The sequence below is a fragment of the Amborella trichopoda genome, chromosome 7, assembly GCF_054954075.1.
Source record: "Amborella trichopoda isolate Santa Cruz 75 chromosome 7, AtrichopodaSantaCruz75HAP2 v2.0, whole genome shotgun sequence".
Classification (NCBI taxonomy): Eukaryota; Viridiplantae; Streptophyta; class Magnoliopsida; order Amborellales; family Amborellaceae; genus Amborella; species Amborella trichopoda.
Window position 1 is genome coordinate 6899569 of NC_142342.1, and position 13933 is coordinate 6913501.

The 13933-nt window shown below is 33.5% G+C and overlaps 1 protein-coding gene across 9 annotated transcripts; it reads left to right on the plus strand.

Moving 5' to 3' along the window:
* The first annotated feature begins 1076 nt into the window (after positions 1-1076).
* On the plus strand, positions 1077-8948 carry LOC18444206 (3'-5' exonuclease). Of its 9 annotated transcripts, none has more exons than XR_016058895.1 (6): positions 1077-2083; positions 5341-5520; positions 5996-6126; positions 6253-6414; positions 8160-8518; positions 8730-8948. XR_016058895.1 is itself a non-coding variant. In XM_006854382.4 (6 exons), the coding sequence occupies exons 1-6, from the start codon at positions 1906-1908 to the stop codon at positions 8790-8792; spliced, it is 825 nt and encodes a 274-aa protein (XP_006854444.3). In that variant the 5' UTR covers positions 1077-1905; the 3' UTR covers positions 8793-8948. The 9 variants fall into 9 exon arrangements, 6 of the variants coding, with proteins under 6 accessions (XP_006854444.3, XP_088727356.1, XP_088727358.1 ...); XM_006854382.4 differs by having other exon boundaries at positions 8160-8270; XR_016058897.1 differs by having other exon boundaries at positions 1239-2083; positions 5345-5520.
* The last annotated feature ends 4985 nt before the right edge of the window (positions 8949-13933 follow it).

Sequence of the window (13933 nt, forward strand, 5' to 3'; positions counted from 1 at the left end):
TCCCACCACTAACATACCCAAAAAAAGAATTGAAGGAGGGTTAGGGGGTGTTAATTTAAGAATTGCGGCGCAATGATTATATCTGTAAATTGGAATTCTGGGATCTTTTTCGTTCATATGGAAGAGCAACACGGTCCAACTGAAGAGCCAAAACAGCAGTTTTTCTTTCATGGTTTACCTTTTAGGTACTTGATTTTTTGTTTATCATTAACTTCCTTTGTATGGAATGAATGATCTCTCCAATGCATGTACTCGGGTTCTAAAAATCACAAGAACATATTGATGCTATGAGAAAATAAACTACAAAATAAGGCAATAACCTGCCAAAATAAAACAGAGGCATCGAGTGTTCAATGCATCAAGGTTCCTTCCCAAAAATCTCACCAAGTCACATATCAACGAGCTTGAAGATGGGTATGGATAATGATTAATTTCCTATGTCGGTTAAGTTATGAGGGTCTCCAATGGTTCATGCCACTGTGACAAGGAAAAATGCAGTTTGATCCATATGATAACAGCATGACAATGTGGACATATCACTGTTTAAGCAGTGGGCTGGACATATTACTTCTTTTTAAAATCCTATCCAACTTGTTCGGCATGTGGACATGGTTTTTATGAGTGCTAGGACTCCTATATAGATATGTGTTCCCCCTTCATGATCCATTTTGAGATGGATTTTGGACCTATTGTTTTAGGTATGTATAAAGATCATGAATGCGTAAAGAAAAAATAAATTTTAAAATTAGAACTGATAATTTTCAAAGGAAAATTTTAAACCATTAATTTTGTGCTTGTATAGAAGGGAAGCATTAGTGTAATGGCTGAGGCCCTAAACAAGCAAAGTAAGATGCGCATTCAAATAGTATCAAAGGATGTTCAGATCCGAAAATCTTTGTAATGGCCTCAAAAGTTTATTTTCATCTCTAATTACAAAAATTAAAGCTTTAAAAAAACTGTACATCGAGTTGATCTATGAACTACTTAAAATCTTGAACATTAACAGTCCAAAAAATGCATTGCAAGATGCACAATTTCCAACACTTCAAATTTATTTTTTCTCTTGTCCCTATGTCTAGATGATCGATTTGAGGATACTCGAGCATCAAAACATCCTCTTGAAGTGAATTTTTAAGGTACGTCTTGGTTATTTAGAGCCTCACCTTTATATAAACCTTTTAGAAGACCACAACTCCAAAGCCATCTTTAAGATAGATGGGTGATGCTACAAGGGACACAAATTAGTTATGCATATAGCTGCATCTGTACCGTTCATTCTTAGAAGGTACGGTTATGAACGGTCTTTGTTCCTTCCGCATACACATATTTTGTCCGAAGTGATACTGCAAGTTTTTGAGGTGAGCAGCCGTATCAAAACATCTACCTTATGGGTTTTTAAAGTTGCAATGAAAAATTTGCCGCCCCGCCCTTTTTCGAGTTCAAACTTCAAAGTTAGGGTTTCTATTGTTCCAGAATCAGGGGTTCTTTATCCATTTCCACAAAATTAGGGTTATCTAAGACCACTTCCGAAGCTAGGGATTCTTTTTCGTTTGCAAAATTATTAGGATTTGTCTTCTTTTTTCTGCAGCATTAGGGATTTTCTCTTCCATTCCCAGTATCTTCGCTCCTTTTTTTTTTGTGATTTTAGTGTTGAATCTTCTGTTGCTCATTTATTTACCCAAAAAAAAATGTAGGTTTGTGATTTTCTTCATCCATTTGGAAAATACATTTTCTTCCTTATTCAAAAAGTTTGTGTTTTCTTTGTTCCCATTGTGAATCTCTGTTTTTCTTCTTCATTTTGAAGAATTGGATGTTCTTTTTACGAAAATTTAGTCTTGCATTTGCTTCCATTTAGAGGATTGGAAACCTAGCTAGGGTTTTTGAAAACTAGGCTTTCAGTCTGTAATGGAAGCAGAGGCTCTGAGCGCTGGTTCTGCATTTGATTGGGACACAATTAGTGAAGAGGAGCTCCAAGCTATAGAAGAGGCATGTGAAATTGCAGAAGCTGCTTCTTTAAAACGAAAGAGAACGCTTCCTCCTTCTTGGGGTTCTTCTCCATGCACACTTAGACCTTTTAAAGCTGGTAAAAACATTTATTTTCTATTTCTGCTCTTTAATTTTTTTTCTTTCATATGATTTTTCAAAAGTTTGGTTAGGGAATGATATAGTAGTACTTGTAACATTGGTTCAAGGTCCTGCACTTTGTGGATTGAAAGGTACTAGGCATTATGCGGGTACCATCAAATTGACCCAAACAGGAATTGGATTCTTCTTCCGTTTTTTGGTTATAACCCCATGAATTTTATAGGGTTAAGTTGCTATGATTCTCTTGGTTGTTTAATTTCTTATTTATTTATTTTTTTGGTAGTGGGTGGGTTGTGTGAGTGGGAGGGGTGGGGGGTGAGTTTTGAATATTGCGGGTTTCGTTTTGCATTAATATGTTTGGGAATCTCTATGATATGGCTTTGTATAAATATGGATATAATAGGTATGTACCTTCAAAAATTTGAGTAAGACTAGAGTACTGGACAATGCTTATTTTGAGGAAAACAAGGTTGAAAAACATGGAGGCGGGTGTGTTGGGTGAGTGTGGTTATTAAAGGCCTTATGAGTGCTTGTAAAATGAAATGATATAGTGGAAAATGAACTCAGTGGGAGTATGGTTTCTCGTGGACTATATTAAGCAAACAATGTTTGTTGATATTGGATTGTGTTTGACTGTCTAAGCCAGTCGGTTGGGAAAAACCTATGTTACCTGGGCATAGAGAATTAACCGATAAGGATTTTAATGTCTCATCTCTTGATGAGGTCAGAGTATGCTTGAATGAGTAAGCCGAGGGACTTTGTGACCCTTGTATGGATGGTGGCCTTCAGAGACGGGATCAAAGCCTTATCCATGTACCATCACACGATTGATAAACCGTTTCGGGAAAGTAAACCATTTTTCAGGGTGAAGCTTATGCATGTACGAGAGATACCCCTATGTGCCATAGAAGCTGTGGTTGCATCAGGTTTAGATGACCTTGGCTCGTCTCTAGGGGATAATCTGAAATCCACATACTGGAATTGTGACCCCTTCACTCATCGGCCAGAATTTGGTGACCCACTAATGAGCCCCTGCATGGATTGTGGGTCATGAGAAACACTGAGTCGGTTTGATAAAGCAAGTGTGGCACGTAGTCCACAGTTGAAGGTGGAGTGTCCCAGATTATTTATTCTCAGACCATATAGATCCTTATCCCATCTAATGAATTTAATTGTTTTAACTTTATGATGATATGATTTTAAAATTATTATTTGAATTTTTCTAGATCTCTGGATATTATATTTTTAAAATTTGGATTTATAAAAATAGTGATATTAATTTTTAATGTTTTAAATATTCAAGTTAATTCTAAAATCATTTATTAATTTTTAAATATATAAAAATAGCATTGGGGCCCATTGTGCACATGGGCCCACCATGCTCTAAATTGGTGGGGGCAACAAAAGCCACCACATGGGCGACACGCCCCAATTATTGGGGCTTCCTATTCCCATGGGTGGCACGCACCACTTTTAGGGGGTTTCCTATCTTTTATGGGATAAGTGATTAAAGAAGATTTGAGTGAATCTTTTAAAAGGCTTGATAAAGCTTGTCCATATTTTTGGATAAAACACACTATTACGATTAATATTATTTTATTTGATTTATATTGATGGGATAATGGTCAAAGGAAAGATGGGGGATAAAGGTTCTAGCATCTTCCATAATGTTGATGGCTCATCTATAAAATAGATGGCTCAAATCTCTTACCCTACAAGTCACTCAAGATCAATGGTTCATATTCAATATCACAAAAAGAGGCATGCCAAGGAAAATCCTAACAAACCCTAATATTGTTTAAAACTTATAAAAAGGGATAGTCTCTACCCAAAATCTCTACACTTTATCTTTTTATATTTATCTTAAGAAAGTTTCTCTCATGAAAGCCCAAAGGGGGGCATGTCCCACTCTCTCATTTTTTATCTCTCTCTCCTACATTGTAGAAAAGTGCTAAGGGTTTAGGCTATGGGTTCTTCTCTCTCCCATCTCTCAACTATGGATTTATGGTTAAGGGTTTTAGGGTATAGCAAAAAAAAAATCCATATCTCTCAAGCTAGGTTGCTAAAGGAATTCACTTAGGGTTTGAGTTTGTGATCAAAGGGGTTCATGCGCTATTGGTGTGACTTGACCTAAACTTGCTTTCCCCGTTGAGATTGAAGATTGATCATTGATCCCGCGCCATCAGATGGTGGTGACTGTGTGTAGGGTGTAATAAGCCAGGTTGAGGTAACTCCGACACTATCTTTTCTTTCTTGTCATATTTAATTATATTGTCTTTATATTCCCAAGCATAAGAATTGTAAATATTTTCTTTGTTTAAAAAAAATTGGTTTAATGACATCAAGGCTTTTAAGATGTTGGATTTGTTAGCTTTAATTTTTTTTGAAGCAAGAGTTATTGTAATAATACTACTTGTAAGTGATCTTTGCCAAAAGAAAAAGAAAAGAAAAGAAAAGGGGTGAAAAGAAGAAAAATAAACTAAATATATTCCTCGACAAGATCACAATAGTCTTTCTTTACTTGATGCCATTAGTTATCTTTTTTCTTTACTAAGTCTAGATCAAGCTTGAGAATGAGATATAAGAAAGTCGATGACCTTTGTGGTCAAGTAATACACTCACGGTTAAAAATTACTGGAATATTCAAACACCGAAAAAGGCACTCTACAGAATGGGTATTCTGAGCTATTTTGGAGCAGTGATATGAAGAAGATAATAATGTATTTTTCTATTACATACTTCAGTGATATTGTGTGTCTTTGAGAGTAGGATCTACCTGTAAAATTTTAGTGAGCGATACTAAGGGAATTGAGAGTTATGGACTCATTAATGAAGGGTATCAGTTCTGACCCTGTAAAATCCAAGAACCGTCCATTGAGTTCCGTGGTTTTTCCCACCAACCATATGATTTTATTTATAGTTGAGTAGCTATATTAATTTATTGGTAAACTAAAAACTGGTAGGATTGACTTTTTTGCATGTAACAGTAACCATGAGTAGCTATATTAATTTATTGCACTCCTTTTGTCAATTGTAAATCGCTTTGATAAATGTCTTGAAGTGCAACTTAGGTTGAAAAAAACAAGAATCATCTGAGCTGCCTTTGTGTCTAGGCGCCCGCCTAAGCGGCCCAGACCCCAAACTGCCTAGGCGGCCGCATCTGCGTCTTTGAACCTTGTATATATATATTGAATAGTAGCCTTGACTTTATGCAGATAGATTCAAATAACTGATAATATGATTGAATTATTGTAGTTAGTCCACAGGTCAGGTATCCAGTGATGAATTTTGGAGGTTGTATTGTATATAGCAGAACATTAGCGGAAGTTGAGAGTGCTACAGTGCAACTATTGAAGATTATTGAGGCAAAGAAACAGAGTACAGATTGCATTTCAATGGGATTCGACATTGAATGGAGACCCATCTTCAAGCGAGGTTAGTTCTAATTTGTTGAAGATGCAGTCTGGATGCATTAAATTTGTTTTCGTCTTTTTGACGTCTATATGACTGACCTTACTTGCTATGCTTAGTTCATCATTGCATTTGGAAATTTGAGGCAGCTCAACTGCATATATTAGTTTTTGACCAAATGGGACCCATGAAAGTCGAACTTTTTGTTGCTTTTGCACATTCTGATCTATTTGGTTTTAGTAGTATTAGGTAGGGAGGATATATATTTAGTGTCACTGTCTCAGGCTAGTGAGATTCTCATTGTGATAGTTGATTTAGCAGTGGTGCTAGAATCATAAAGTGGACCGAATCGTAGTAAAGCAGTTCAGTTTAGATCTTGAGTTGAGTAAAATATAGTGTTTCAAACATTAGCTTCTAGTATTGAACTTAGATTATTAGTATTATTTGGTGCTGCCCTAGTAAAGTCTTGAATTGCAAGTGCAAAATTGGGACCTTGCAGGGGAGGTTCCCAGAAAAGCTGCAGTGATGCAGATATGTGTCGATTCTGCTTACTGTTTCGTGATGCATATATTCCACTCTGGTATTCCTCCACTTTTACAATCACTTTTGGAAGATGATACATTAGTTAAGGTTTGCTCCAACTTCTTTTGAGTCAAATTTTTTTCCATCTTTGAGATTGTGTATTTTGTATAGAATTTAGTCTCAATTTGGGTTAATGGTGTTACATTGCTAAAGTGTTCGCTTTCTCTTTTGCAGGTTGGAGTTTGCATAGCAAATGATGCTAAAAAGATACTTTATGATTACAATGTTCACATCAGGGTATTAGAAGATTTATCAGGTCTTGCAAATCGCAAACTTGGGGAATATGCAAAGAAATGGAGCCTTTCCTCTCTAGCTGAAATGCTTACAAGCAAACAGGTTTGTTTGATATTATCTGTGGATACTTTTTTGCTGCTGTTTTTTGTTAGAATACTTCATCCTTAAATGCTTGTCTTATTTGTCTGTCAAAGTCCATAGATATTTTGAAGTGCGTGTATGTTGGTATGAGCCGGGCCCAAATAATTGTTAAGGCTTGGATGATGATGATGTATGTTGGTATGCATGTATATATGTGCATATCTATGTAAAGTATGGTAATTCAGTTGGCAATCCTGAGCTAGCATTATTCAACTCCTTTCCCTGCTTCTGCTCCTGCTTTGTGCAACTAAGCACTGCTGACAATGCTGGTGAAATATTATCGATCTTTTCTATACGCCTCTGATCGTTCAACTTATTGCTTTATCAAGAAAATGTCATTTAAGAAATTTGGCTATGTGTTGTTTCAAATTAGATTTCTTTGTTTAGTTGTTTTGATTTTGAATGGAAGATCATTTCCTAGGCAAATAATGTTTCTTAGATTGTATTATGTTGTTGAATATGGAGATTCCGACTGATCACCCTAGTTAAATTTGGGTTAAAAGGCTTTTAGTTGAGTTGCTGCCGGAGTTTGGACTAATAAGGTTGGAACTTAATTATATCGGAAGACATTGAGTGATGTCTATACTTTTTTATTTTTCCGGATAGCTATATCTATTAAACATTCTGGGACAATCATGAAATTCTCACTCAAGCCAGGTGTACACCTGTTAAAAGTTTTCCATCTTGCAAAAATATGTTGATTGATAACGTTTAATAAACAAGCAACAACTCTGGTATTATTCAGAACTTCTCTGCCCCAACTAGACAAGGGAAAGGTTTCTATATTTCCCCGATAGCATTGAAGCCAGGCCCCCCCCAAACATCAGCTATCCAATTTAGATCAAGTGAGCCATTGACCATTTGATTTAGATCCGGCTTCAGAGTATTTTATTTTTAGTTTTTTTTCTGCAAATTGTATGAATATGAAATTTGTTACGTGACACCTTCTCAATGGGGCGCACCTAAAAAAAATATTAAAAATAGTTTTTTGATAAAATGTAATGACCAAAATACCCCTTGAAACTTTCAAGGGTATTTTGGTCATTTTATTTTATTGGGAATATTTTTTTTATATTTTTTACAAGTACGAGTTTAAGAGAGGAGTAGATGCCCAAAATATGGTGTCAAAATATTTAAAAATTAAAAATAAAATAGTGTAGAGACGTGACATTGTGATTGGGGCCATCTTAGTCGTCCATTCAGAATGGGCGGGAAAGTATGTAAGTTTGATGCAGTAGGGGAAGCATAGAAAGCTTGCCCACTAGACAATATGATAGCCAACATTAACATGAACCGTTTGTCTTCATATTATTTTTGGAAGTTCAGTTTACTTGGTGATTGGCTGAAGGTGTTTTGGCTCGTGTAGCTTTTGAGGCACCTATCATGTATTTGAAGATCCTAATGTTCCTTACTTTTTGTTTAAATTTCATGCTCTCTGAGCTTATGTTTGTGATTTTTTGCCATGTGAAGATTTTGTATAGTCAGTACCTGAGAGCTCGGATCCTGGTTATACGAAAATTTAATGGAATATTGATTTAGAAGTTGGGTTAAGAGAGAATAAATATGTTTCTAAATGGGTACATTGGTTTTTTTTGGGGTCAGTCAGCGGGAACAGAGCCCCTACCTTTGGTAAGGATTGAGTCTAGGATGGCGTTGCAAGTTGTCATGCGCTAACCAAATTTCGTTATTGCTTTTGTTTTGGACAGTTGGAGAAACCCAATAATATTAGGATGGGTAACTGGGAAGCTGATGAACTATCAACCACCCAAGTCAAGTATGCTGCTACCGATGCTTATGCTTCTTGGTACCTCTATCAGGTGAACCTATGAAAGCCAGCCGTGAATTCCTATCCGCGCAATTAAGTCCGGATTAGACTGGCTGGTTTGAATCAAGAATAGGCGAATGTTGGTCCAACCGACAGTGGGGGGGGTCCCAAACTTGGGGGAGCACTAAATGGGCATCGAATTGGAGAATATCTGGTGTAGTGCCTTGTTTGGTTGGATCAAACATTCCATAATGAACTCGCAAGTGGTCAAAATTGGTCAAAACCTGTCTGCCGATTCAGGCTAGTTTTGTCCAAATCTTTTTCTTTGTTATAGCTTTTGTTTATAGTTTTTTAGAAATTGGTCTGACCAGCGCACTGATCAATTTGGACCATGCCTTAACCTTTTTAATGACTGATCTGATCTTGATAACACTGATTCCTAGCCATTACCATTATTTTTAGGGGCATTCATGGTTTAGTTATGTGATTTCTCTTTGTTTTCATTGACTAGGTACTCCAAAGCTTTCCTGATGCTACGGAAACTCTACACGAGACGAAGAAATCTGACTCTTAAAAATCATTTTGTTATTATATTTCATTTTATATAATATCTTCAGCCAATATTCCTTTACTTTTCATCCAAATAGGCTCACATCCTTGATTTATATCAGTTATTTGTATGAATTTATTAAGGAATAAAATGGTTTTCTAGCTTGGTATTGTGTACCAATAGGATGACGCATTTCTTCATGAGCTTGGGTTTTATCCAGAATTTCCCCTCTCTGGGTTGTGTATTTATGAGAAAATTATAGGTACCCCATGGATCATACTTTGTAGACATACCCACCCCCCTATTTTTTAAATCACACCACTACCTCTAATTCTATATATATTTTTTTTTTGCATCGAATCATTAAATAAGAAAACAATTTTTTTAGGATGAAAATGCTCCCTATGCATAAACCCATATTCTTTCCCATCCCTTAGCTCTCTCTCTCTCTGCTCTCAAATTTTTAGAGAGTTTTTCTTTAGAACATGAAAATTTTGAGATACCTTAAAATTATGTATTAATCTCTAAAACAATTTGTGATAGTTTCACTCTATAAAAATTTGAATTCAAGATAGTTTTACACTTTGAAATTTGAAGTAGTTTCTCTTTTTAGAAATTTTGAGACTCTAAAATTTAAAATTTTTAAAGAGAGAAACTATCTTAAATACATAAGGGTATTTTTGTCTTAAAAAATTTATTTTCTTCTATAAAGGGATTAATGTAAGGATAAATAGTATTGAGGTTAATAGTGCGATATCAAAACTATTAGGGGGTAGTGTGTCCAGAAAGTTTGGTCAGGGGGTGGGTATATATAATTTGGGCAATGATTTTATGCTACTGATGTATAGTAATACGATGTAACAACATTTAAAAACCATTTTATGGCCATTCGTTTGATCCAAAATTTGAAATATACACAATTTTCATTCTAATGAACAATCACAAAAAAAGAAAAAATTGAAAACGTAATTTAGAAAATATTTTTTTAGCCCAATTAACATAGGCCATTCATTTTGATGAGATGTCTAGATCTAGGTTTTAGAAGGATTTTTTCATTTCCAATTTTTTTGGATGGCTTTATTATTATTAGATGAATAACGTTAAAACAGAAAAAATTGATTTTGAGTTCATAAAGGCTAAGATCTTAAAATTCACAAAATGAATGGTTTAGATTCATTTTTGGAGGGGACTCATTTTGACCATATCTAGGGTTCAAATTGAACTTTTTTTTTTTTGGAGAATGGTTATTGAGATGAAGAGAGTGTGTGCAAAATTTAAGGTCATACAAATACCACAAACATGGTTTTTTAGAAGTGTCGTTGCATTATACTATGATACAATTTTGCATTGGATAATTTTTCATAGAATTTTCCCTTTATTTATTTAAAAGGTACACCAGCACCTTTTATTGGTTCAGAGTGAACCTAGAATACGAAATTAATTTTTAGTTGTTAGACATGGCCTTGTGAAATCTCAATCGTTGGCTGTGTTACATGAAAACATACACAAGTGTTATATCTAGTATCTCAATCGTTGGCTGTGTTACATGAAAACATACACAAGTGTTATATCTAGTATGAGTATTATCTAGTATGCTGGCCCAAAAATTTAATATGGCACCGACATGTCCGTATACATACACATATGCAACACATCTTTGATATTAACATAAGTACATCAATTAATTTGAAATTAGAAGCTTGCAAATTCGAAGCACATATAGAGTTATTTACATTAGGTTATGAATAAAAGATTTTTTTTAGTCCATATGCACCCATATAAAATTTGGCAATAAATTATAAGATGTGCATATGATAATTGTAGTAATCTATTAAAAAATCTTTATAATTATGTGTATGGGCAATTGCCCATACATTAAAGGGCATGCACAATAACAGCTTTATGATACTTTCATGCATTGAAGGGCAGCATAAAGATATGCATGTTTTAACTTTTACCTTCTAATTATTGCTCTGTGGATAATAAATGCACCATTAAGCAATTATGGCATTCGAATTTAGTTAGTAGATACAACAAGGTATAAGTAATATATATTATATAAAGAAAAAGTTTTTATACCGCTGAGGCTCTAAACAATCAAATTAGAGCCCGACTCAAAATTTTTACTAAAAGAGGTTTTTCTGATGCCCAAATATCCTTGAATTTCTTTTTTGTAAGGTCCTAAACAATCAAATTAATGCGTACCTAAAAAATTTAATAGAAAAGGTTGTTTTGATGCTAAAAAACCCTAAATTTGATCATTTCGACCTCAAAATGTATGGACATAAGAAAAAACAAATTTCAAGACTTTTCAAGTGTTCATAGATTTTCTCGATGTACACTGTTTTTTAGTATTTAAATTTTATAATGGTAGAAATAAATTTTCAGGTCATTACAAAGATTTATGATATTAAAACAATATATTCGGTACTATTTGAAGGTGCGTTGTACTGGTCTTGACCTTATATAAGCCACACCATTGAAACACTGAACCTTAATATATATATATATATATACCTATAGGTGAAAATGAACAATGATTTTGCTTACCTTCATCACCGTCCAAAGTTCATCGCACGATCTCGATTGTCCAGTAGTGTTTCATTTTTCATTTGTTTTTTTTCAAATTGTAATGATTTGAAATTTGGAGCCTGTATACATCTTAGTGATGTGCACCTGATAAAAATATATAAAAAAATAACTCGCAAATTTTTTTGATCAAAATAACCCCTAAACTTTTTGAAATCACTATTCATTATATATATATATATATATATATAGAGATATTCTAAACTTCACAACCCTTCAAATTACAAATGTTCAAGATAGAGAGAGTTGTGAAGGGTGGCTTTATTAATTTTGTAGTCTATTTTTTTTAAAAAGTAACTTTTGTGAGGCAATTTTGTAAATATTACTACAAGACAAATGATACTTTTGTCATCTCCATAAGGGATAAAATTAAAATTTTAATTAAAGGATAAAGGTACTTTACCAATAAAGTTCCAAGACACCAACTTCCAAAATGCCATTGTACTTTTTTGAAAATTTCAAATTTGCCTTTGTTTAATAGTAAAGTTACATATTTAAATAATTTTTTAATAAAAAAATAATTATTGTTTTGATAAATACACCCATCACAACCCCTTCTAACTTAAACGTTTGTATTTTGAGAGGTTGTTAACTCTAGACAAACCCATATATATATATATATATATATATAGAGCAAGGATTTCATGCAGTTGTTGTATATATGATGCAACAACCTTTAAAAACCATCTTATAGCCATTTGTTTGATCCAAATTTTGAAATATACACTCTTTTCATTCTAATGAACAATCGTAAAAAAAGGAAAAATTGAAAACATAACTTAGAAAGTATTTTTTTAGCCCAATTAACATAGGCCGTTCATTTTGGTGAAATGCTTAGATATAGTCCTTAGAAGGATTTTTTCATTTCCAGTTTTGTTGGATGGTTTTATTATCATTAGATGAACAATGTTAAGAAAGAAAAAATGATTTAAGTTTATAAAGGCTAAGATCTTGAAATTCACCAAATGAATGGTTTAGATTCGTTTTTGGAAGGGACTCATTTTGACCATATCTAGGGTTCATATTGAACTTTGTTTTTGGGGGGGATTGATTATTGAGATGACGAGAGTGTGTGTGAAACATTTGAGGTCATACAAATACCACAAACATGGTTTTTTAGAAGTGTCGTTGCATTATCATGTGATACAACCGTTGCATTGGATCATTGTTCATATATATATATATATATATATATGGAAAACTTTATATAAGGTTGCGACCTTAAAAAACAGAACTACGAATGTACCTTAAAAATCCATCGAAAAAATGTTGTTTTAATGTTGAAAAACCTTGTAATTGATCATCTTGACATCGAGATCTATGACTATGAAAAATAAAAGATTTTGGATCTAAACAATAGTGCATCTTACAACATATTATCTACACCATCTATTTTCAAAATTTTTATATGTTTATAGATCTACTTGATTTTCACCATTTTTGAAATTTAAAATTTTATAATTAGATATAAAAATAGCTTTTAAGATAATCCTAATAATATTTTACATCAAAATTATATATTATGATAAAATTTGAAGGTGCATGTTAGTTGGATTGTTTAAGGTTGCAACCTTATGGAAACCATATATATATATATATATATATCTTAGATGATGCAAAAATAAGAAGGATGCTTCTAGAGAGAAAGGGCCTGCCACTAGAAGGATGCCTCCAAAGAGAAAGGCCCCGCCACGAGAGAAATGGTAGGGTATGTGCATTTTTATTGTAGATAAAGAGGAAGATAAAAACTAGAAAGAGAATTATGCATGGTCCTTGTTGTTCTCATCTTTCAGGATGTTTATCACACGGGATATTCCTTAAATTTTATTTAATGTCTAATCAAGACAATCCATTTCAATATCTATCTTTACAATATCCCTAGATTCCCTCTTAGGTCAAGGAAGGAAAGTATGATATTTTATATTTGCATGTTTATTCTTACGTGACTCCTCCCAAAGTCTCTCCCAGATTCGATATCCATATGTACCTCTATCACTATTTTTACTAAATTACTATATTCTCTCTAAAAATGTGCGAAAATAAGGTATATATATGTCTCTCTCGTTCTATTTTTAATTTTTTTCTTCAAATTATCTGATCTTATTCATTTTCATTTGATTATTTAATAATAGTAATTATCACAATATGTACTTTCATATTATTAAATAGCATACAACTAAACTTATTAAAATATTTGTAATATAATTAGGTCATTGTAATGAATGTTATGATATTTGCAATTATATATTGATAATTGGAAATATAATTAAGGGAAAAAACTTATAACCCCTCTCTAAAATTATAATCCCAAATAACCCTATGATTTTATAAAAATCCCATGAAACCCCCTAAGTTAAACAAAAAAGAACCTGTTACCCCCTCCTTACTCTTTTTTTTATCGTCCAAATTATAGAATTTACCCTTTTCTAATAACCTCGTCATAAAAATTGAATTTATGCTACCTCTTTTAACGTGAGGTCCACAAAATGAGTGAGAGAGATGAGTATTCATGGAAGGTTGCTAGAAAGAGAGGGAGGAAGAAATCCGCAAGTGAGGAAGAAAGAGAGAGAGAAAGA